Source organism: Mytilus edulis, chromosome 2, assembly GCF_963676685.1.
Source record: "Mytilus edulis chromosome 2, xbMytEdul2.2, whole genome shotgun sequence".
Classification (NCBI taxonomy): domain Eukaryota; kingdom Metazoa; phylum Mollusca; class Bivalvia; order Mytilida; family Mytilidae; genus Mytilus; species Mytilus edulis.
Genome location: NC_092345.1, coordinates 17516146 through 17540574, shown reverse-complemented (window position 1 = coordinate 17540574; position 24429 = coordinate 17516146). Strand labels below are relative to the sequence as shown.

General features: G+C 31.1%; 1 protein-coding gene across 2 annotated transcripts; it reads left to right on the top strand.

Annotated features, from left to right (window-relative positions):
• The first annotated feature begins 2910 nt into the window (after window positions 1-2910).
• On the top strand, window positions 2911-17296 carry LOC139511599 (toll-like receptor 13). Of its 2 annotated transcripts, XR_011662056.1 has the most exons (3): window positions 2911-3029; window positions 7354-7559; window positions 14013-17296. XR_011662056.1 is itself a non-coding variant. In XM_071298468.1 (2 exons), the coding sequence occupies exon 2, from the start codon at window positions 14097-14099 to the stop codon at window positions 16290-16292; it is 2196 nt and encodes a 731-aa protein (XP_071154569.1). In that variant the 5' UTR covers window positions 2984-3029; window positions 14013-14096; the 3' UTR covers window positions 16293-17296. The 2 variants fall into 2 exon arrangements, 1 of the variants encoding a protein (XP_071154569.1); XM_071298468.1 differs by lacking the exon at window positions 7354-7559 and having other exon boundaries at window positions 2984-3029.
• Window positions 17297-24429: the final 7133 nt, after the last annotated feature.

The window sequence follows — 24429 nt, the reverse complement described above, 5'->3', positions numbered from 1 at the left end:
CCCCAATATGACATAAACGAGAAAACTAACGGCCTAATTAACTTACAATAAATGAACAGAAAACGAATATTTAACACATCAACAAACGACAACCACAGAATTACAGGCTCCTGACTTAAATCAAGCACATACAAAATGTAACGGGGTTTAACATATTAATAGCCTAGGTGCTAAACCCTCCCCCTAACCTGGGACAATGGTGTAACAGTACAACAGAAGAACAGACTAAAATCAATTGAAAAAGGGTAAACTCATCAGATGGATACAAATAAGAATACATCTAACAAAAACACAAAGTAGACGTAGAAGGGTACTTGTATATCCCAACAACAAAATGGAAACTTAGGAACAGATACAAGAATACTCGCATTTACTGCTTGTTCAAAGTAATTAACAGCTATTAAAAAATTTCATGCATCTAAGACTAGTTAACTTTCCATCATTAAAGATCTTCTTTCTACTTGTTTTCTTCCTGCGCTGTTTCTAGTTTTGAACGTGCTTCCTCAAACTCCCAAAACTGTATGTTTCTGATGTTTTCTCCATTGCCTCATATTTTCAGCTAAGTCTCTTCTTTTTGTTGTTTACATTTTTGTTCCTAGAAAATTCAATACAGTGCAATCATATAAAATGTGCGAGTATGCAACGTAGTTTAGATTGCATTATTTTAAAAATGATTTTTTACCTTCTAAAAAGAAATTAACACAAAATATGATCTATGCAGCCAAGTATGTTTGTCGGGCTATTCCGGTATTATTATGACAGAATATGTCAAAGCTTTATTTTAATTTATTGACATCTTCATAGCTGCAGTGATGTTCACAATACAGTGACGTTAGCCAAATTGGTAAGAATTCTGCTCAGACCTGTGCAAGGAGTCGTCTTAAATATTTATGGTTAAGTGAGAGTTGTTTGCTCCGAGTGGAAGACGAGAAACAAAAATTAAAGCGATGTTTCTTTACATTTTGCGAATTACCGTGTAATATTTTTTAGTTGTCTCAAGGATTGATGGATCATATGTTTTCTTTTAAATAATAGTGCTATATTTCACCTCTGCTTTGTTGGTATTCCTGTTGACCCTGGTCTGGATGGTTCCAGATCTTGATGGTCCGGGAATTTCTGATCTTGGTCGAGTCCCAGGTTGCCTGGACATGTCACTTGTGTCATCTTCATCTTCCGTGTCTAAATATATAAAGCTTCAATTCATTTTATATGGAATACAAAGTGTGTTCATTCATTGGTAGTAACTGTGAGCCCTTAGCTTGTTCCATAAGATTATGACGTCTTGAAAGGCTAATAATCTGTGACGCCTTCTGGACTAGATAGCCCATTGCTTGACATATATTTCATTTGTATGTTAAATGCGTATCGAGGTTCTTTAAAAAGGGAACCCGAGTCAATCAAACTAGGATAAGTTTTGATTGAGACATATAAAATGAACATGAAGCAACCACAAATGTAGGTACCCCCTTTTAATAAGCCTCTGTCTACACAAGTAATTTCCATATACAACATATAATTCTGAAATTACTAACGGGATGTACACAGAAAAATTGTGTTTTTTTTTTATAATTTTCAATGTAATAAAGTTACAACCGAGTGTAAGTGCAAAAATGTATTGATATTTCGAATACGCTTTTAAAATACAAGAAAGGCAAAAATAAATACACAAATCTCCAATTGTTTTCATTGGGATTATTTTCCCCGGCATTATCACTCGCGTTATCCTTGGAATTTAATAATTCTGATGGTGATACAGGACTCAATGAAGGTCGTATTCCTATTATGGTGTCTATTCTATCGTGGTACGGAAACGATATCCTTGTTTTCCCTCTATACTTTTTATTCTTGCCTTTTAATTTGCTTTTAATCTCTTAATTCTCCGACTACAATCCTGGTTGATCGAATAAAGTGTAATACTCTATCCTTCATATAAACCGTGCATATTCTACGGATTGGTGGGGTACGTGTTGCTTATTCTTTAGTTTTCTATGTTGTGTCATGTCTACTATAATTGTTTGTCTGTTTGTCTTTTTCAATTTTAGCCATGACGTTGTCAGTTCATTTTCGATTTATGAGTTTGACTGTCCCTCTGGTATCTTTCGTCCTTCTTCTACGGAAAACTTCCTGGTTTCGTCTTGATGTGTTTTCCAATTTATTGTGTTCTCTTTCATCCCCAAATAATTCAATTAAAAGGACCGTTTCTTCGTGGGTCCATGCATCGGCCCTTTTATTCTGATCCTGCATTTTGTTATACACATGTAGTTTTGCCGCTATACATGCGCATATATTATTTTCGATTCAATCGTACTAATGCAGATCGATCTATGCGTTGACATTTAAAGTTATCGGTTCTATTTGATCTACCTCTACCTAATGTAAAAAACAAAGCACGTTTCTTCGTCAAATCTATCTTGGTTTTAACACAGTACATACAAAATGTCTTCTTCGAATATTTGAAAAAAAAATCTAAACGTACTGAATTATATACTTGCATAAATTATTAATCAGAGGTAAGGATGTGAAATTCCTCTGCAGGGAAATTATCAAAGCATAAATTTTAAGTAATATCGTTTTTTTACAAATTCTTTACTGAATACTCCTAGATTTTATGTTTTTCAGGTGATTAATTCAATTTAAACGGCACATTAATTGCATGTAAATACATGGATAAGTGATGTTTTCGTGGTCAATTTGAGAAAACATCAAGTTAGATAGAGATTTTCTATTTATTTATTTTTTCTTGAAAATAATCAATTTGATGTAAAACTAATGAAAGAAAGCTAAAGAAAAAAATCTTTAACTAGACATATTTTATCGGTTCTCAAAACATTTACTATAAACTGTATTTGAGATGCTGAGGTCAGACAAGGTTTTTAAAGAAAGGTAAAACTAGTTTTTATAAGTACACACATAATTATGATGTGTGTTTAAATGCCGTTTAGCAAAACTGTAAGTGATATTATAAAAGTACACATCTGTAACTATAACACGGAAGTTATTAACATCAAACTCGTCCAGCAAGATATAGCGTAAGTAGTTCTTGATACGTTTGTTCACGTTTGTTCATGTTGTCCATATTATGTTGTCCTTAGCTTGTCAGTCTTGTAGAAGAACTTCCGTCAGCTGTTTATTTGAAAGTGATTGGTTTACTAACTAATCCGAACAAACGGGTGATGTCACAGTCAGTCTGTCACAGTATGTAACAATGTATAAGACAGTTATTATAACTCGATCATCCAATTTACTTTGCCATAAACAAAAAAAACTTAAGTTCAAGTTTATCAAATCTAATGGAACTCAAATGTTAACAATCAACTCCGAAAAAAAATGTAGCCTATTTCAAAAACTTCCGTTCTTCGAACCAAAGATCCACAAGCATCACACACTACTTACTGCAGGACAAAAACATTTGGATATGTGTGTATAAACAACACTCGCGAGGCTCTTGTTATGAGCAATATCATACTGTTAGTACTTAACCCTCCCCCTATTTTTGTATGTTCTATTTGTATTTCGTTCTTTGTTGTCCTCCTATATAATGCCATTTGTTTCTCGTTTGAATTGTTTACATATCTCATTTCGGGGCCCTTTAGGTGTCAGACCACCAATTAAAAATCCCTATCTGTTCAACCAAATTTTGCCATTTTCACAGCTTTCTCAATATTTTACCTTAAGTTTAACTTCATAGAAACCAGGTATATCCTGAATTGTACATGTATCAGCTTTCTACATGCCAATTTTCAGAATACCTTTAAAGCCTTCTAACAAAATAACTGACCTTCAAACAGAGGTACTCCAAAAATAACCCCTGGTTTTCTGGAAATCTTGACTAAGTATACTATGGAGCGTATTAATCCTCAATTTTTTAATGCAAACTCATAGACAAGTAAATTTTGGCTCAAAATGGTCTAGATATATTTCCCTTTCACCAAAAGTTTCATTTCTGTAAATTTGTTGGTTAGTGTAAGTAAACAAGGACATCAAAAGCACTATTTTGTGTCAGAGTAGGGATACTTTTACGTTCTAAATTGGAGGGAGTAATTGGTCTGACACCATTACATTGACTTGGTGGTACGGATTTGTTTGTTTATTGTTGAATTGGTGTAAGGTGGCCTACAGATGTAAATTTCTTTGACATTAAAGATTTGGTCCCTGTGGAGAAGCAATCTTGTTGTCACTCGCACTAAATTTTCCTAATTTTGTAAATCATAAGTTTCCTTTCTGGAGTGACAAAATACCTTTCGTCCATCTTGAATTCAAACTGCATCTTACTTGTATTTTAATTGCGAATTTAAAAATTTAGTTTTAGAAATGTTTCTTTTATTAGTTTATTTAATGCATAAACGAACATATAACTGAGAACGTATCTAATTGAACAGAATTCATAGCTTCAAGTATAAAAGTTGGCAGTATCTTTAGAGTTTTTTTCGCCAACAAAAGCTGTGCTTTCAGGCAAACGAAAATACGTTAAATGCATTTCGATGATGACTTTTTCTTATTCCCTATTCATGACAAAGAGTGTTCAAACATTTTCATCTTGCTACAAACTAGTAATGAGAACCTTTCTGTCTATTGGCTAACTACAAAATAGAATTGTTTTTAATATACTAAAATTACTTTCATAATACGTTGTTTAACAGTAATTTTCGTTTAATCAATTTGAATAATATCATATCCAATCCATGCAATCGTATAGTAATATCAAGCTGGCAAAATGAATCATAACAGGACCTATTTTATGAAATACACATCGTTATCAATTGGTGAAATACCCCTATCGTTTTCCGTTACTTTTTAGTTTAAGTAAACCTTTATGTGAATTAACTGGTATCAACATTTTCACACTTAATATTATGAGTGGGGACATCGAATCAATTGTTCTGTTTTATATTTGTCTTCTTTAGAACTACATTTACATGTATCTACGGTAATTGAACTTTATACTTTTTCAAAAAATCAATTTTCACTTCCGTTTGAAATTTTGAAATGCTCGTCTGCATAGTTATTAGGTAAATGTATTTTTTTTTAATCTAATAATAGACATTAAACTTAACAATTTCGATGAATTTACAGTAATCTGTCTGTTCCATTGCACAGGTCTGTCTTTTGTGAAATTGTGCTATTTATGGTACATGTATATGTTCAACTGCGTAATGCGAAATTACAGATCGCAAATATATTAAGGATTTCTTTTTCAATCTATTATACAATTGATCTGATTCACATGTAAACAATCGTGACCGGAAACGACTCATACTCTTTAAAAATAGAGAATTTCTCTGAGGTTAAAAATTCAAAATAAACAAGTTGATATTCATTTCCGCATAATTTTAACAAAGTATATGCCATATTGAACATGTGAATGAATACAATTTAAAAAAACTGCTCTCAAACACACGAAACAGAAGCTAGTATATAGAGTGCGTGAATGTTCTTATATTTCCTATACATATAATGACTTGTATTCAAATCTTTTTAATATTTGATGTGCATTCACTGAATTACCTTTCCTTAACTTATAATGCCTAGTAAAATTAATAATTCAATATCTAATGGTTTTGCTGGCCTTACTTGTTCGAAGTGATATCATTTTCTGTCTCCCGTATGATGCCAATCCTTATATCCATATGTCGCATTAGACACATGCAGTTAAATTGAGTCTGTAGTATCCTAAATTTCAAGTTCATTTTTCATAGAGAACAATACGATATAAAAGGTAAATAACTTCGATGTAATTCAGATAAACGTATCTTAAAATCCAACCTCAATATTTCTTCTTAATACATTACATGTATGTATCATTAAAATCACGGTAGGTATAGTGTCCGACTAGGATCGTGAATTTTAGGGTGATTTTATCGGGCTTTTTCGAGTGAATATGATCAAAAATGTAAACAAACAGACTTCTTTTCTAACAAGACGTGATAAAGAAGCTTGAGTTTAATATATACAAGGTTATGCATGATATGTTAGCATCTGAGATATAAAGATAGTATCATTCTGACATTGCTTTTCGTTTAAAAAGTTAAATTAAGCCTTAAAATGCTTTTATTCCAAAATACCGAATAAAGCCATTTTCTTACACATACCAATGCAAACGTCGACGGAAATGCATACATGGAATCTATATATCCTTAGATATAGACACTTTACAAAAACTATTGTTATTGCATTGAACACGAAATTTTGAGAGTAAATTCAGCTAGTTTTTTATGTCCGAGCTTTTTCAAGTGTGTCCTTTTTTTATCGAGTGATTATACACATTTCTTAAAGCTAAAAATGTTATGCGTTTACATTTAAAAACTACAAAATAAATGTCCAAATTAAGGCACATGGTGTATCAACACTTGCATTTTATCATGAAACAAGTATCTTTCATTTGTATATATTCTTTTTCTTACATCTTAAATTACATGTACAGTATATATCCGTGATGTCAACCATCAAATGTTAGTGTTCCGGACCATGTAAGTATTTGGACCTCATGGGATAACTATTACTGAACAGCAAAATGCCGACTTGGAAGATAACTTCCAACAATGTCTTCATGAACTGTTAAACAAGAGTTGAACTTCAACTGTTTTACTAACTGACAAAAAAAAATCAATATGATAAAGAGTCTAATAATTGATACTAGAGACGGACAGAAAACAGATACACCCATATTAAGAAAATAAATTGAAAGACAATGGGTTTCAACTTGTAACTTGTGTTGTTTTGTGTAGCTTTTGAACTATAAAATTAATACATTTCATGTACCCGTCATTGTTATGATTAGTTTATTGTATTATTGAATCGTTTCTAATGTATACATATATGGTCCCAAATTGGGTTTCATTATTTATCTTTTCGGCACCTCTTTCGCCAAAACAATATTTTTTTCGCCACTTTATTACTTTTTTCGCCAAGTAACATAAATATATCTTTCGTTTATAAAAAAAAAATCGACCCACCCACCCCTACACCGTTAGTTTTCCCGTTTGAATGGTTTTGAACTTGTTATTTTGGGGGCCCTTCATAGCTTGTTGTTCCGTGTGAGCCAAGGCCCCGTGTTGAAGGCCGTAACTTGGCCTATAATGGTATACTTTTATAAATTGTTATTTGGATGGAGAGTTGTCTCATCGGCACTAATACCACATCTTCCTATATCTATCTTAAGGTCAGACCATACGCGTACAGTTTTACCATATGAGTATACTCATATGGTCCGGAACATAAGCATAGACATTTCGATTTGAGACGTACATACATATATTCTTTAAGATGAGATGTATGTTCTTAAAAAAGTATACATCTTAGATATTTCATTATCTATTTGTCTTGTATCTTGTATTATTTATTTTATTGTTTAAGAAATGGAAACCGAAAATGACTAAATGCTACAACTGTGAGGAGGAGTCTGATTATGCAAATTTAATAATTGGTCATACAGCAACTAAACACCATGATAACTTCCTTTCAATAAAAGAAAAGTGTCTAAAAAGTGGAAAATATGAATATTACTCAAGACATTACAATGTTGTTCCTGGTGTCGTTCAAAGAACTGGACCATCTAGCCGGTAATGGAATGCATATGATATACACATTTTGTATTTGTCTATCATTGCTAAAGGATCATATTTAGGCTAATGAACTTTTCATTTCATTTGATTTTATCTAAAATTTTATTCAAATTTTGTGTTCAATGGCAATACAAATGGGGTGGATTAAGTGTGTGTGTTTTTTTTTATGTTTTTTATTAATAGGTTTCTCTTATTAATCTCCGGAGTTCATCAAAAGAAATATTATTAACTGTAAAATCAAAAGTAGCATGAAATGAAGTTAAAATGAATATGAGTTCCCTGCATAATGTTCTAGACACCTTTTTGTTGAGGATCAAGTTATTTCTAAATGAACACTGGAAAGTAGTTGTATAACGCTCTCCAAACAGAAGATTTGCATTAAATTGAAAAAAAAGATTCATTTGGTATGTTTTTGATGACTTAATTATTGGGAATATATTATAGTGTCCTTCACTTAATTAATATTACAGTTATAAACTAGAAAAAAGTAATTTTTAAACCTAGAATACCTTCACATTTTCTGTAAAAAACCCGGACCATTTGTCTTAAAACCCGGACGAATTCACAGTTGCTCTCGAAAAAAAACCGGACAATAACAAACACTGATTTATTTAATTAAATACAAGGAAATTGAGCTTCTTTATTGATCAAAACATATATAGTAATCAATATATTAAGATGGGTAGTAATGTTAAAAATTGTTATAATTACGAAATATTCTATAATTGAACTTATCGCATGTTTTATCACTTAAAAAAGCCCGAACTACGCTCGAAAAAAATGGACCAAATCACTCGAAAAAACACGATCCTAGCCGGACACTATACCTACCGTTATGATACGTTATTTTGATTGCATAACAGCAATATCGCGTCCTTCTAATATCAACCTTCATTTCAAACGGATTTTTTTTTCTAGTGATGAAACATGCGATAAGTTCAATTAACTGCTATTTCGTAATTATAATAGTGTTTTGTAACTATCCATCTTATATTGACTACTATACATGTTTTGATCAATAAAGAGGCACAATTTCCTTGTATTTAACCAAATAATTCAGTGTTTGTTATTGTCCGGGGTTTGTCGAGAGCAACTATGAAATCGTCCGGGTTTTTTTTTACAGAAAATTTAAATAAGAAAAAGGTATTCTAGAATTAAAAAAATGACTTTTCTAGTTTATAACTTTAATTAAGTGAAGGACAATATCATATATACCCAATAAATCATCAAAAAGATATTACTACGTTGATCAAAATGAAGCTTTTTTTAATTTAATGCAAATTTTCTGTTCGTATGGCGTTCTACAAATTAACTACTTTCCAGTGTTCATTTAGAAATTACTTGATCCTTAACAAAGCGGTGTTTACAAAATGTAGAACAAAGTGCAGGGAACTCATATTTATTTTAACTTCATTTCATGCTACTTTTGATTTTACAGTTAAAAATATTTCATGTGGTGAACCCCGGAGATTAAAAAACAAGGAGTAAGAAACCTAATAGACAACAGTGATGAATCAGAAAAATGCTATGTAATAAGAGATATTCTACTAAAAGAGTCCTGCCCCCACCCTCATAAAAATTAATAAATTAAAAAAAACAAAAAAAAACACACACACACACACTTTATCCACCCCATTTGTATTGCCATTGAAAATAAAATTTGAATAAAATTGCATATATAATCAACAATGAGATGAATAATTCATAAGCCTAAATCCTTTAGAAATGATGGAAAATACAAAATGTGTATATTATATGCTATCAACAGCTATATGGTCCAGTGCTTTGATCGCCATCAGGAACAACATAGTAATAGATAGATATCCATAAATTTTATTTTTTAGGCACTTTTCTTTTATTGAAAGGACGTTCTGATAGTGTTTAGTTGCTGTATGACCAATTATTACATGTGCATAATCAGACTCCTCCTCACAGTAGTAGCATTTAAACACTTTCGGTTCCATTTCTTAAACAAATAAAATAAATAATACAAGATACAAGACAAATTATCGGATGTATATTCTTTTAAAAACAAACATACATGTATATCTCATCTCACACAAAATATGTATGTACTTCTCAATCCGAATTGTCTATGCTATAAGTTTCATAAGATTTTTGACATCACGAATATATAATGTACATGCAATTTATAAGATGTGAGAAAAAGAAAACATACAAATGAACGATACGTGTTTATAAAATGCAAGTGTTATTGCGAACCCAATTGAACCTTTCCATAGATTCACCTGATAACTACCTGTCCATTTAAACTTTTGGCAGTTCTATTGTCCCATTGAACAAATACAACAGGTATTGTTCTCTGTATAGTTTATTCACTCAGACCTTTAAATTTCTTCTGAGAGAAATCTATCACTCATTGATTAATCTACCCGAGTAAAAAGTTTATCTGCTAAATTGATGGAAATTACATGTTTCACATAAAAAAAAATGCCTGTAATTTGATGTTTATTAAAATAAATTAAATATTTTTTTCAATCTGTTCAAAATAAATAATAATTTAATCATAAAAAGTTTGTTTTAAAATAAAAAGTATTGTTCGTATGAAAATTTGCATCTTTTAGTTTTTGTTTAGTTATAGAATACTTTTAAGAAGGCCTTAATATATGAACATAAACATTTTTAGGTTTTTTTTATCAATTTTTTTTTCGAAATAGGAATAATGTTGATTTTTTTTCAGAAATCAACTTTTATTAATGTTTGAATCAGTGTTTACATTCAACAGATTGAAAATATAATACATTCAAACTCATATACAGTTTTTTATAAATAGTAAACATGTTATTTCCATCTAATTTAGCAGTTAATTTTTTACTCGGGTAGATTAATCAATGAGTGATAGATTTCTCTTAGAAGAAATTTAAAGGTCTGAGTGAATAAACTATACAGAGAACAATACCAGTTGTATTTTTTAGATGGGACAATAGAACTGCCAAAAGTTTAAATGGACAGGTAACTATCAGGTGAATCTATGGAAAGGTTCAATTGGGTTCGCAATAATACACCATGTGCCTTGAAAGTACTTAATTCCAAACTTTATTTCATAGATTTTAAACGTAAATACACCAACACATAACAATTTTAGCAATACGAAATGTGGAGAATCACTCGATAAAACAAGGACGCACTCGAAATAGCCCGGACTGCTCTCGAAAAAGCCCGTACGGAAGAAATAAATTTAGTCACAAAATGTCGTTTTCAATGCAATAAAAATAATTTTTGTAAAGTGTCTGAATATCTAATGATCTATAGGTTCCATATAAAAAAGAAGATGTATTATGATTGCCAATGAGACAAGTGTCCAGAAGAGATCAAAATGACACAGACATTAACAACTATATGTCACTGTACGGTCTTCAAGCATGTTTACATTTCCGTCGACATTTGCATTGGTATGTGTGTGAAAATGGCGTTATTCTGTCCTTTGTAATAAAAGCAATGTAAGGCTATATTTAACTTTTTAAGCGAATATCAATGACAGAATGATAATTCTCTTGAACTGAATTTTAATGTGCGTATTGTTATGCGTTTACTTTTTTTTTTTTTTTTTTTTTTTAACGATAACAAATATTTTATTCAATCATTTCCTGCTATATAAATACCTAAGTAGTCCAGGTCGCATACTTAGGGGCCCCTGTATTTTAACAGCCTCACTTGAACAGGGAAAATATCAAATGAGTTTATACAATAGTTTTACATACATAATTATATTTAAATAACCAATACAATTGATTTTCACACCTGATAAGCATCACTGTATAAAATCACTATCGTATATCCGGTTCACTGAACAAACATGTGTTGATTTAAACTGGAAAAACTTTAAAATTTGATTGCGAAAATAAGTTATAGTTTGACTTGAAAAATTTTGATGTGATTGAACAGAATTTGAAAGTATTCTTTAATATATATTTATGGATTATAAAAAAAGGATAAAGCACATGTGGTGAGTACAAATGTATTACGAAGCATAATATATGTGGTAATTTACTAATGTAACTAATATGCACAGACATAGATTTAAATAATAATTACAATACAAAATATTGTTTTTTCTTTCTGTTATAATAAAATATTGTTCACTACTTTATACACAACATACAATAAGATAAGTATATATATATATGGAATCGAACACACCTTTCGTTTAGAGCAGTAGAACTAAGTACATCTTCCTAAATTTTTTCGATAAAGAGTTTAATTTTCGTTTTGCATATATACTTTATATCCGAGCGTAGCAGAAGAAATTTTAATTCGTTTTTCATGTGCAGTTTTAGAAAAGCCTGTATAGACTGTACATTCAGTTTAATTTTATCGAATTTGCATTTATTACGTATTTTCCAAATAGCCCATTTGAAATAAAGTATTATTGCATTAACAATGGAATTATTCGAATTCTCTGTACAAGTTCCTAATAAAATATCTTTTTCAACGAGAACCTCGTCGCTTATAAGGTTACAAAGTTGTAAATTTCTAACAACCGTTTCTATCAATGGTTTAACATTGATACATTGATAAAATAAATGCTCAAGAGTTTCAATATTATTAATTTCATCACATAAGTGACATTTTCCATTTGACATGTGCATTATTTTCAGTCTGTTTTCAGTATATATAATCCTGTGTATACATTTCCATTGAAATTCTTTAACTTTTCTATTAATATTCATTTTACTTAGATTTAGCCAAATTTTTTCCCAATTTATATACACTCGCTATACAAATTTTCCCATTTTGTTTGACACTTAGGGGTCTCAGTTATGTTAATGTTTAATTGAACATATTTTAATGTCAAATCCTTGATTTTAATAATTTTATTGTCTGGATTTAAAAATTCAAGGTTTTCAGACATTTTTATTTTGTTGCTTTTTAAAGCAGGTTGATCATCGTTATTTTTTAAAATCTGCATGAATGTTTGTGGTATGGAACTTTTAATTCGTGAATATTCCGAAATACAATTACGTTTATCTATTAATTGTCTATATATTTCATTGCACGATTTAAAATCTTTGGTATTATCGTCCCATATATCACCAATAGTTTTGATATGACTTTTTGAAAAGGAAGAATAAAATAAAGATTCGCCCTGAAATAAAATATTTGAGTTTCCAAATAATCGCTGTTTCTTTACTTCCATTTCGTTAAATATACCCTGTGTGATCTTTGTCAATTTTGACCACGATTGTAAAGCGCTTTTGTAATAATATGGTAGGTTTTTTATCTCAAGACCTGAAAGGTCAGAACATTTACACAGAAAAAGTTCATCCTCAAATTTCTTATCACATTTTTTTAACCAAAATTTACCTATTGCATTCCAACTAGATAATGGCTTATGTAATATCGAATATAAAGATTTGATATATTTACTTTCTATCCAACTATCTAAATTTACCATCCCCATGCCCCCCTTTTTAACATCTTAACAACAAACCTTCCGGTCTACTTGATTCACTTTCCCATCCCAAATAAAATTCCATATTATCTTATTCAATTCTTTTTTGTATTTTTCGGGTATACCTCTTATTTCTAACTCATATCCACACACTGATATAATTAAATTTTTAATAATAAGGACTTTTCCAGAGTAAGTCAATTTTCGACTTTTCCAGACGTGTACACAATTTTGTACTTTTTCTTATATTAATTTCCAAATTTTGTCATTGTCAATGTTATAACCATGGTGAATACCTAGTGTTTTTATGTTATCTGTTGTTCTTCGTTTACTTTAATACATTGGCTAGAGATATAGGGGGAGAGTTGAGATCTCATAAACATGTTTAACCCCGCCGCATTTTTGTGCCTGTCCCAAGTCAGGAGCCTCTGGCCTTTGTTAGTCTTGTATTATTTTAATTTTAGTTTCTTGTGTACAATTTGGAAATTAGTATGGCGGTCATTATCACTGAACTAGTATATATTTGTTTAGGGGCCAGCTGAAGGACGCCTCCGGGTGCGGGAATTTCTCGCTACATTGAAGACCTGTTGATGACCTTCTGCTGTTGTTTTTTTCTATGGTTGGGTTGTTGTCTCTTTGGCACATTCCCCATTTCCATTCTCAATTTTATCAATTGTTGTTTATATTTGAACAAAAAGTTTGAAAGTTAGTATTTTCTTAATTTCTCGTTGCCGAAAACAATATTTTCCGCATGGAATGTCTGCATATTTACAATTGATATAAGACAATTTCGTTATGTGATGTAAGAAAAGTTCTTATCGATTCGCTTCTTCCATAGACTGAAAAGGTTCCAAAAGCGTTGACTGCGCGCAAAATTGAGAACGAAGGGCTTCCGCTACATACAAAATGTACTTTTAAACCCCAACAAAATAACAAAAAAAGAGGATTCAATTCATAAAACAATAGAAATCAACTGGGATTCGACAGACTAATTCGTATTGATAAATATATATTAAAATACATTCTTCTAATTTTAGGTATAGACCCAACATCAAAAAATTAAGAGTACGTATAGACGGAGAATATAGTGCTTAATATTATCAATTTATAAAACGATTAATATGATTAAGATGATTTACTTCCTGGTACGGTACTATTACGCATTCTATTTGATAATGATTATCACTTGTACAAGAAGAACGTTTTATCAAAACGAAATTGTAAATAAAAATAGAAGTCCGGCATACTGCAAAATAATAAAGAATTCATTTGTATGTGATGGGAATAAAACGATGAATAGAATACCATTTATTCCGAGCTATATCAACAATCTTACTATACAAAATGGTATTTTTTCTAATGTATCACGGGAAACGTTTTATAACGTAGAAAACAGTTCAGTTAAAATTCTGAAATTGAAAAATTGCATGATACAACTCATAAGTAAAGATGCTTTCAAAGGGTTAAATAAAGTGATTGAATTTGATTTGTCCGGTAACAATGGACTTGTTCCTGAAGTTATTGCTGAGAGTTTACATAGTATTTCTGTTTCAAGAATAGAAAGACTATATTTAACACATATGGAATTGACACACTTGCCAATGAACATGTTTGCCGGGCTTATATCGACACACATATCTGAGATTTATCTTAATCACAACTTTATAAAGTCTCTAGATGGTGAAGTCTTCAGGAAATTGATCCACTTACGCATACTAGATCTGTCATGGACAGGAATTTCTGACTTCCATTATAACTTTGCAGGATTATCAAGCTTAGAGACGTTATCACTCTCGGGTACATGGTTTTCCAAGGTCCCTAATTTCTGCAATGGAAACCAGAGCTATCTTCCGAATTTGAAACGACTTGATTTAGATGACAGTAAAATAGACTCTCTGTTTACTCCTTTAACGTGTTTGGATAATTTAAGAACTCTTTATCTAATGGAATTATCTCTTCGTGTACTTAACAACAACACCTTCTCAAAGCTGACATCCTTGGAAGTATTAAATTTGGATCGACTTGGAACCCAGCTTCAAAGAATAGAACCTGAGGCTTTTAGTAGTAAATCTCTGAAAAATCTGACGTTTTCCGTCACTAGTATTCTTTATTTTAATGAATATAATATTGAAAGATTTCATCCAGAATCACTTTTTTTTAATTGCAATCAATTGGAATTTCTTGACCTGTCTGATAATAGAATTCAGTTAACTGAATATCACTGGTTTCAAATTTTTAAACCATTGAAAAGATTGAAGGAACTCAGACTAAAAAATGCCAAAATTGAATATTTACCAACTTTCAAACAAAATATTTTCCCCGTGTTGGAAGAACTTAATTTGGCTTCAAATAGAATATCATCATGGAAAGATAGTGAACCTTTTGATGAAATGAAATATTTGAGAATTTTAAATCTACGTGGCAATCGTATTTCTTTAATCAACAAAACATCTTTTCCCGAATCATGGAATAACGGAGAAGGATCTTTAAAAACACTATTGTTAGTGGGAAATCCGTTTTCCTGTACCTGTGGACTAGCATGGCTAAGGCAATGGATGGATACTACTTCCGCCAAAAACATAACAACAGACAAACACGTATGGAGATGTTCTATTTCAAATTCTAAAGTATTGAAATATCATCCGATGCGAACATTTTTGTGTTTAGTTACATATATTATACCATCGTTGATGGCTCTCTTTGCAATATTGGTGACATCGTTTATATGCTATATATTTCGATTTCAAATAAAACTTAAACTGTACCGGTGTAAATCGAGGAGAGATGGTTATAACCTGATATCAAACAAAGGATATGTCTATGATAGTTTCGTAGCATATAGTTATAACGATCTCAATTGGGTAAAACAACACTTGATTCCCAAACTTGAGACCCTGCATCATTTACAGCTTTGTATACGGGATCGTGATTTCCGACTGGGGACAGTGTTTTCAGATCACATAACAGAAAACATTGAAGCAAGTAGAACATGTCTTCTTATACTGTCCGACAATTTTGCAAGAGACAAGTGGTGTAAGTTTCAGTTAGATATTGCAAACCATATTGGGATTTCCAGAGTTGATTTGTCTATTATACCTCTTATATTAAAAGACATAAGTTTTAATTCCTTAAATGAATCAATTTATAATGTAATAAACAATACGGATTGTATGGTATGGTCAGAAGATGGTTCAGCGTCAGAATTATTTTGGAAAAAAGTAGTCGAGTGTATCCCTTCAAGTTACACTAAGAATGAAAATCGCGACTCCTCCGCAAGCTTTTCTATACAGAGTTTTGATTCTGAAATTCTGACGTAATAAACCAAAATTTCAGGTTAAGTTCATTAAAATATTACAATCTTTTCTATAAATGTTCGTTGTTAAAAGGTTATATATAGTTTAGCTGGTGTATACTTATGAGCATGAAAACGGACTATGAATTAAAATATATGGAAAAATATAGAAGCAATAGTTATACAGCCAGACTCTGGTAGATTTCATAATTCCTTAGTCAACCATCACTACTAAAAGGATAATACAGACACACAAAAGAAAGAGGTAGAAACATATTGCACTTTTAGGACCTAATTAACAAAAGATGCTACAATACATGCAGATGGTTACCAGCAAAAAAAAAAACAAAAAAAACCCACCATATTCTCGATAGAAAATAATGATGTAAAAGAAGGTTTATAGATCAGCAGGTTTTCATTCGGCAAGGATGCATTTGTCCCTTACAGACAATTTTGACTTCGAAGTGACCGTATTGGACAGCTCCGACTGCTACAGAGAACGAAAAATGGCTAAATGCGCATAAACATAATATAATTCTCAATGGAGACCGAAGTTAAAGAAATCAGTACTAAAATCCACGTCTTTGACAATTTATTTGCCAAAAAAGCAGTTCAGACTTTATGGATTCTGCAACAGACTGGCAAAGAGACACGTTAATGTATATGCATTTTGCGGCAATACTCTAAAACGACGCGATTAAACAAAAAACACTTGTTTTGAATTCCATATCAACATCAGAAGTGGCTGGTTATGTACAAACCACCACTATTTGACAAATAACCTTGACGAAAAAGATTTAAATGATAAATAACGAGAAGTAAGTTTATTGAATTAGATGCGCATTGCAACAATTAATGTCTTTTAAGTGATGCTTGAGTCATCCAGAATCATCTACAAACGTTGGAGCTGATCAAACCAAAATAGGACAAATAATCAGAGCTGTGCACGAGGAGATACATTGATTTAAAATCAATTCTAAATTTTATGACAGTAAATATCAAATAAATCTATAATGGATTGTTGTTTAAGATCATTTGAATTTTGATGCGAGCAAAACATGTGTCATTACTCCCATGGTATATGTCATTATTTTAGACATCAACATGTTTTATGACAAACAAAAATTAGATCTACACCAGAACTGGTACTTTACAGTTCTACCTTCGAAAATATATTACCTTTTCATCCTAGAACTGTCTTAAACTATTCATAACAGATCCATGGCAGATTATGCTGACAGTTCTAACGAGAGGTTAGAACTAGCTATATATATATTATTATCCCAAATGTTGTATTTTTATTGTTTCTTACGTTTTACTGTTGACCACCGTTCACATTTCATTTATTTCAAGATATGACGATGTTTTTATTATAGCGTTTAAATTGCTCACACTGCAATTTTTCCGTATTTTGTTAGAAGTTTTTTTTTTTTGGTCATAGTTGTATGTTTAGTTGTTAGTTAAAGTTATTCCTCTTTGAATATCTCGTATTTGTGTCAAATACAATGTATTGTATTTTCAACAATCAAGTAAAACCAATGACAATGTACATTCTAATTAGTTTACCTTGTAAACATCGTAGTAATGCTGGTTCAGCTCCATCATCAGGAAAGAGCAACATAATTTTAATATACTTTACCTACATCGTCTACTGTTATTTGGAAATTTGGAGGCTTACGATATAAGTAACGGTAAAATCTCAAACCATATAGATCAAAAGAATAAAACGCATTAACTAAAACATTACAATATTCTTGTAATAAGGGGTTAGAGGAAAATTAGCACTGCACCAGGAAAACAAATAGGAACAAAAATTAAGCATCACACCACCTACAATGTACGTTGAGTTAAAAGGATATTTTTCACGAGGCATCGGATTTAACGTCACTATACTTACCGAACGAAGGTGCATATTTATACATTTCGCACAAACCAAACTTACTTCCCACTACGACTCATGTTTAACTGCCGATCAAAGTAAAATCAAGAGTGAATTTATTTTTAATCCATAGTCGGCCTTCTTTTTAAGTTAGAACTATGCAGGGTTTTTTTCCAAGTTGTACAGGGACACAAAAACGTAGTCGGATTTTATGTTCACAGAGAGGCTTTAACCAACAGACAATAATGTCACCGGAAATATCTACAACTGGGCGTTCATTGAAATTAAGGTCATTTGTCCTAACTAAACATTTATTTTAGCATATACAATGTTACATTTCGGGCGTTTACCACACATGCCAGAACCATTTCATCTGATATCCCTTATATGAACATTAAATAATGAGTTACAGAAATATAAAAAATGACACTGCAATCTAAAGTGTAACTGCATTCTAATTTGTAAACACAACATTTTATTTTTTGCGTTTTTTACATGTTTTACATATAAAAAGTATGCCATAATAGTTATTGGAAATTATTTGTTTATTTCAAAATATATTTCAATAACTCATTGATTGTTGGTAAATTAACGTCATGTGGCAAATACATTGAATGGAGACATAAATTATATTTCACAACAAATTATCTGCCGACCACTCAAAGTGTTGTTGCAACTATTTTTAATGTAGAGAGTGGCACTCTTTGCTTGAGGCATCAGATTTAAGGTCTCCATTTTCACTGGATGTGGTTAGGTATTTGGACATCCCGTACATTCAAACGTACCCACCTAAAAGGTGGAAGAAAACGAAGGCTATTTCAATTCCTCAGTCACCCTTAGGGTAAAGCAGGCATCAATAAAGATCACTGAGTTTACGAAATGTTAAAATTGTTTTCTTCAAAGGGGTTCATGGTTTGTTTTGTATTACAACAATAAGGTTATATATGTTAACAGATAAATTCATATTTTATATAAGCATGATGAGAATTCAATGCACAATTTTTCTTTTTCATGAGTTTATGTCAGTAAATGACAAATACATTTAACAATTTAGAATTTCCCCCAACAGTTTCTAAGGCAGATTCCCGGAAAACGTATTCTTCAAATATACATCCTTAACATTTTCCGTTAAATTCATTGAAATTCCCAGAAAAAAATTCACTAAAGTAATCTATTTCAGTTATTTAATATGCACCTATTGCAGGTGTAAAATAATCGGGAAATAGCCCCCCTTCTAAAATTTCATAAATTTCTTTGCACCTGCATAATTACTTCTTTTGGCTCTTGTCTCCATTTTCCATTGATTTTGTCTTTTTTTTCAATAACATGGAAGTTGCCCTTTACCTGCTTCTCCATGCTTATATTTTGCACTGATCTTTAATGTTTTTTAATTTAGTTTTTATTTCTTATAACTTCTTATTTATAAAAATGTTAATTTCATGAATAGTGTCTTTATTAAAATATGAAACGATTGTCTCACAGACTGCAAACGGCCATTCTGGCATCAGAGCGAGTCATCATTACTGTTTTTATTCTTCAAAAGATTGCCCAATATCTATAAATCTGATTTGCTGTATCTTTTGGTATCGGGAAATAACCATCAGATAAATATTTTCCAGCACAGGCTGTATTGTTACCTTTTTAGATAATATAAGACAAACACATAATAAACAATGATGATATTGACATTATTTATGGACAAAACAACTGGAAGCAACTCTTTGAAGAAATGAAAATAGAAATAAATTTTCAATGCTTTGAACATATTCAGCATCATAAGCTTGGAAGGTTTAAATTAAAATAAGGACATTAACTAATCACATTGGAAAATCTATATATCATGAAGACAATTGTGACAGAGAAGGTGAAGGTGATGATACAAATATTGAATCAAGTAATGAGATAAACAATGACTCAAACTTTAGTGACTATTTTGAATCCCATCGATCTTGAGGTGTAATACTATCATTGATTTCCCCTATTAGTCTTTGTTAAATTTACACTTTTCAAAAAATGTGCAGAATTTATCTTTGTTTCAAATAAAGAATTACTTGGCATGAGTTAAGTTTTATCCTGTCCAGTACAATAGAAAAATTTCAAAAAACATTTCAATGCACATCAAAAAATAAATATCACTGGAAGTTAAACAATCAAAATTTTCCCCTTATTAAACATGTGTACAAGATTTAGTAACCATGTAACCATAAGTTTACAAAATATTCTAAAGAAACCCCAAATAAAAAAAATAATGGTGCTTTGAAATACCCAAGACATATTTTTATGACACAGAAATGCTTAATGCACTAAAATGAAGCATTATTACTTACAACTATAATATTCAAGGGAATATTTTTTATCGACCTATCTTCGTATACAAATGGATGTGACGTACCATGATTTTGTGGTATTACACCTTGAGAAAAGGGTCACAATAGATATAGTAGTTAAGTCTGCCTTATATCTTAAAACATCCAGATATTGACATTGAGGGTCGGTTGAAAGTGAGCTGTTCGACACAAGAGATTGTTTCAGGTTCTTAATTATGAATTTTCCATTCCTATGTAGCAATATTTCAGCAGCGCCTGCATACATAGTATATACCTCCCAGCTGAAACGATTTTTCAAGGCTTATTTTTTCTTTCATGATTTCTCTGATAGTGGGCCGCTGTTTACTAGGAAGCTATGGCACCAAGAGTTCTAAGTGGTGAAGTTGAAATTGTCCCTTCGTTTTCTATGTTGTGTTTTGGGTCTAAATGTTTGTCTGTATATTTTGTCTGTTAACCTGTGGTAATGAGTTTGAATTTCCCTGTGGTATCTTTCGTCTCTCTTTTTTCTAACATGTCATACTCTTTAGAAAAATGATAGTGTTTATAGACACTGTTTTAATTGATAAGACAAGAGACATTTGTCTTTTTAATCATTTAAAAGAGCAATAACATAACAATAATTGATAAACTTGTTGAACTATGCGGTTTCTGAACAATTATTGTCAGTGACAAGGTCATACAACTCAGTTATCTTGATATTCACAGACACGCTATAGACAACAGACAATAACGTATACGGAAATGTCTACTACCGGACGTCCATTGGAGCATCAGGAAATTTACGGCAGTAAACATCAAAATATACAATGTAGCATTTGTGTGTTTCACGCACATTTACGAGATCCAATATTTTCTGTTATGACAAATCTGGACGAAGGGAAATGAGAAGTGATATAGAGGTATAGGTCACGTAGAACATTCAATTTGTAAATACAAAGAAATAAATTAACGTTTGGACAATACATCTTATTCATTCCTTCCTGTTGTTAAGTGTACAGTTGATAATTCTTGTTTCAAGTATTATATATAACCAAAAGGTTTATGACAGTAATTTGTTCATTTCAAAATACAGGTTTCAAGGAAGATCATTGAGTTTGCATAATGTTTCAAGTGCGGTTGTAGGGACATTTAGTTGGTTTTCCCCAAATATATCGTTTATTTTTGAATTATTTTTTCATGGCGTCTACAACAAATCATGCCAATTTTTTGTTTGCTAAAACCCGCATTAACTTATGTGCATGAATACGAGATTGACAAGATATATTATTACATTAGAACAATAGCAGCTATCTTGATTCGAGCTTTGTGTGGCGTGCAATAATTTAATACTGTTATCTATTATGAGTTTAATACCCACAATTAGTAAGGTTTGATTCAAATCCAAATTATTCCGCGTTTGTTTTCCTAGGTAATTTTGAAATTCCATTACACCAGTATAACAATAAATATAATATATGTTCGTCAACAGAATCAGTTGCCGTTTCCCGTAGAGAGTGCGGTCTTAATATTCTTTTTTTAAGCTGAGTGTCAAAACAGTCTTTTGAAGGTGACGGGCAAATAAAGGCAACAGTAGAATACCCCTGTTAAAAATTCACAAACTGATTGAGAGACAACCAATTAGAGTTCCAAACTAAAACAATATTTTGCATCTGATTGACAAAACAGTTTTTTGAAGCCGATGGACAAAACAGTCTTTTAAGCTGATAAACCAACCAGTTTTTGAGGCGCAAATCTGATTGGCAACTGATAGAACTGTACTTCTTATTTACGGACGCGGATGAATAAATACATTCAAACCCAAAACGTACATTGTAGATACATTTCACAAACCCTTTGTGCATTGCTATAATAGATGTATAACAGACGTCAAAAGTTTGAATGTTTCTCTTGGTGTGATGATCTTTTAAATGATGCAAATATAGCATGTGAAATATGTGAAACGTAAAGACTTGAAAGAAAAATGTAGACCGACTCTCAACTAATCAACATCCAGCATACTTATGTTTGTGTATTCATCCACCTAAAACAACAGAATAAACAAGCCAACACGCAGTCCTTCAACGTAACGCGGTCACTAAAATTCCCAAACCTTCCAATACATGTGGTTTTTAAATTTTTTGGACTGGTTTAAAAAAAGACCTATGTTATTTTTCTCATAGATATGTCATGTGTTCAAAAATTACATTCAAACAGATGCAGCCTAGGGATTTAAAAGAATATTCGGAGCATCTATCAATACCAAACGCCGCTTTCATTAAACGCTGCTATATACAGAAAATGTGATTAAATATGAATTTATACATTGTAATGTTTGTATTGATATATGCCTCGTGCAGAGATTGATTACGAAGCAAAGGCATATCTCAAAACAGATTGTTGATAAATGTATACGTCCAGCGGCAAATATGTCATGCATGTTCTGAAAGGGAATAAATAATAGTTAACGCAATCTCTGACATACAAACAAGCCTATAATCATTATTCTGGAAACTAGTCGCATATATGTTATACAAAAGTACTATATCTCTTATAGTATTCTTACCTGGTCTCCAGTAGTTATATACATGTTGATAGTAGGCAGATCTGCAAGATTCTTCGTATAAGTACGCTTAGCATGTTTAAAATCAAAACTGTACTACAAAGGAAATAATTTTAGCTTTGCAATTGTTAACTTTCTATTTCTATAAAATGTATAATATATCAACAGTCAGTCAGGCAACATCTGCATATGGAGTATATATAAACACTGGACACTTTAAATTTGCAAAACACTCATTTGCAAATCCGCCGCCGCCTCAAATAAGAGCTACAGTGTCATGTATATAACCACAATGTGCGGAATTACATGGGATTCAATAATTTCATTTGTTTTCTACTGTTACTATTATATTTATTTTGCAATTTGATTTATTAAAACATGGGATTTTCAATATCCCATGGGACAGGGCAAAATCCCATGGGATTTACCATTATCCCATGGGATTTTTTTTGGTCCCATAGGATAATTGTAGTCCCATGGGATATTTGTTGTCCCATGGGACACAAAAAATCCCATGGGATTATTATTATTCCATTGGATTTTTAATATCCCATGGGACAAAATAAAATCCTATGGGATTCAAATTATAAATATATAGATATAAATATACAGTAATGTGTATGTTACAATGTATTCTATTTGGTAGTAAATTGTTATAAGATGAATCTTTTTAATTGAATATCTTTTTTCTTTGGAAATGTTAATTCAACATATTGTTCTATAACTGTTCAAAACTTAACTTTTAAACAGCAAAGTAGATAATGTAAGTATCAATATATGTTTATTTATGAATTATAGAATACTTTGAAACACTATTATTTACCATTTGAAATCAATGAAAAACTCTAATATAAGGCTGAACATACTAGTACTGTAAATTCAGAAATTATTGCGTGCATTTATTATTGGATTTTTGTCATTTAAGACTAAAATGAGATTTTAATTTTTTACGATTTTGAGATCAGTTTTATTCATATAAAATAATTCTAAATGGGAGTTTAAATTATTGCTTTTACAACTGTGTTGCAATTTTTGCAAATATAAACCCTCACAATAATTCTTGAATTTACAGCAGCTATTTAAGTAAATCTATTTTTTTTTTCACAATATCTCTCCACACAAAACATTTATAGTTTCTTATCATCCAGCATTGTGTGATCTTATAGTCCACTTTTTGGTTATTCAGCACAGAACATTGACATTATTGTGGTTTCAATATCTTTTGGTATTTAAAAGATCTTCAAATCATTGACTGAGTGATGAAAATAATAGCTGATCCAACTTTTGTCTTTGAATTTATTCTGGTCTTGTTTCTATGTTTTCTCCATTTATTCTAGGCGATGAATTTCAATCATTCTGAAAAAGAACCAATAAAATCTGAAGTATTATATTATTTTTTTTGCATACATGTAGCAAT

Bases quoted from the DNA above. Each gene is read 5' to 3' on its own strand.
- LOC139511599 (XM_071298468.1), top strand. From the start codon at position 14,097: ATGATTAAGATGATTTACTTCCTGGTACGGTACTATTACGCATTCTAT.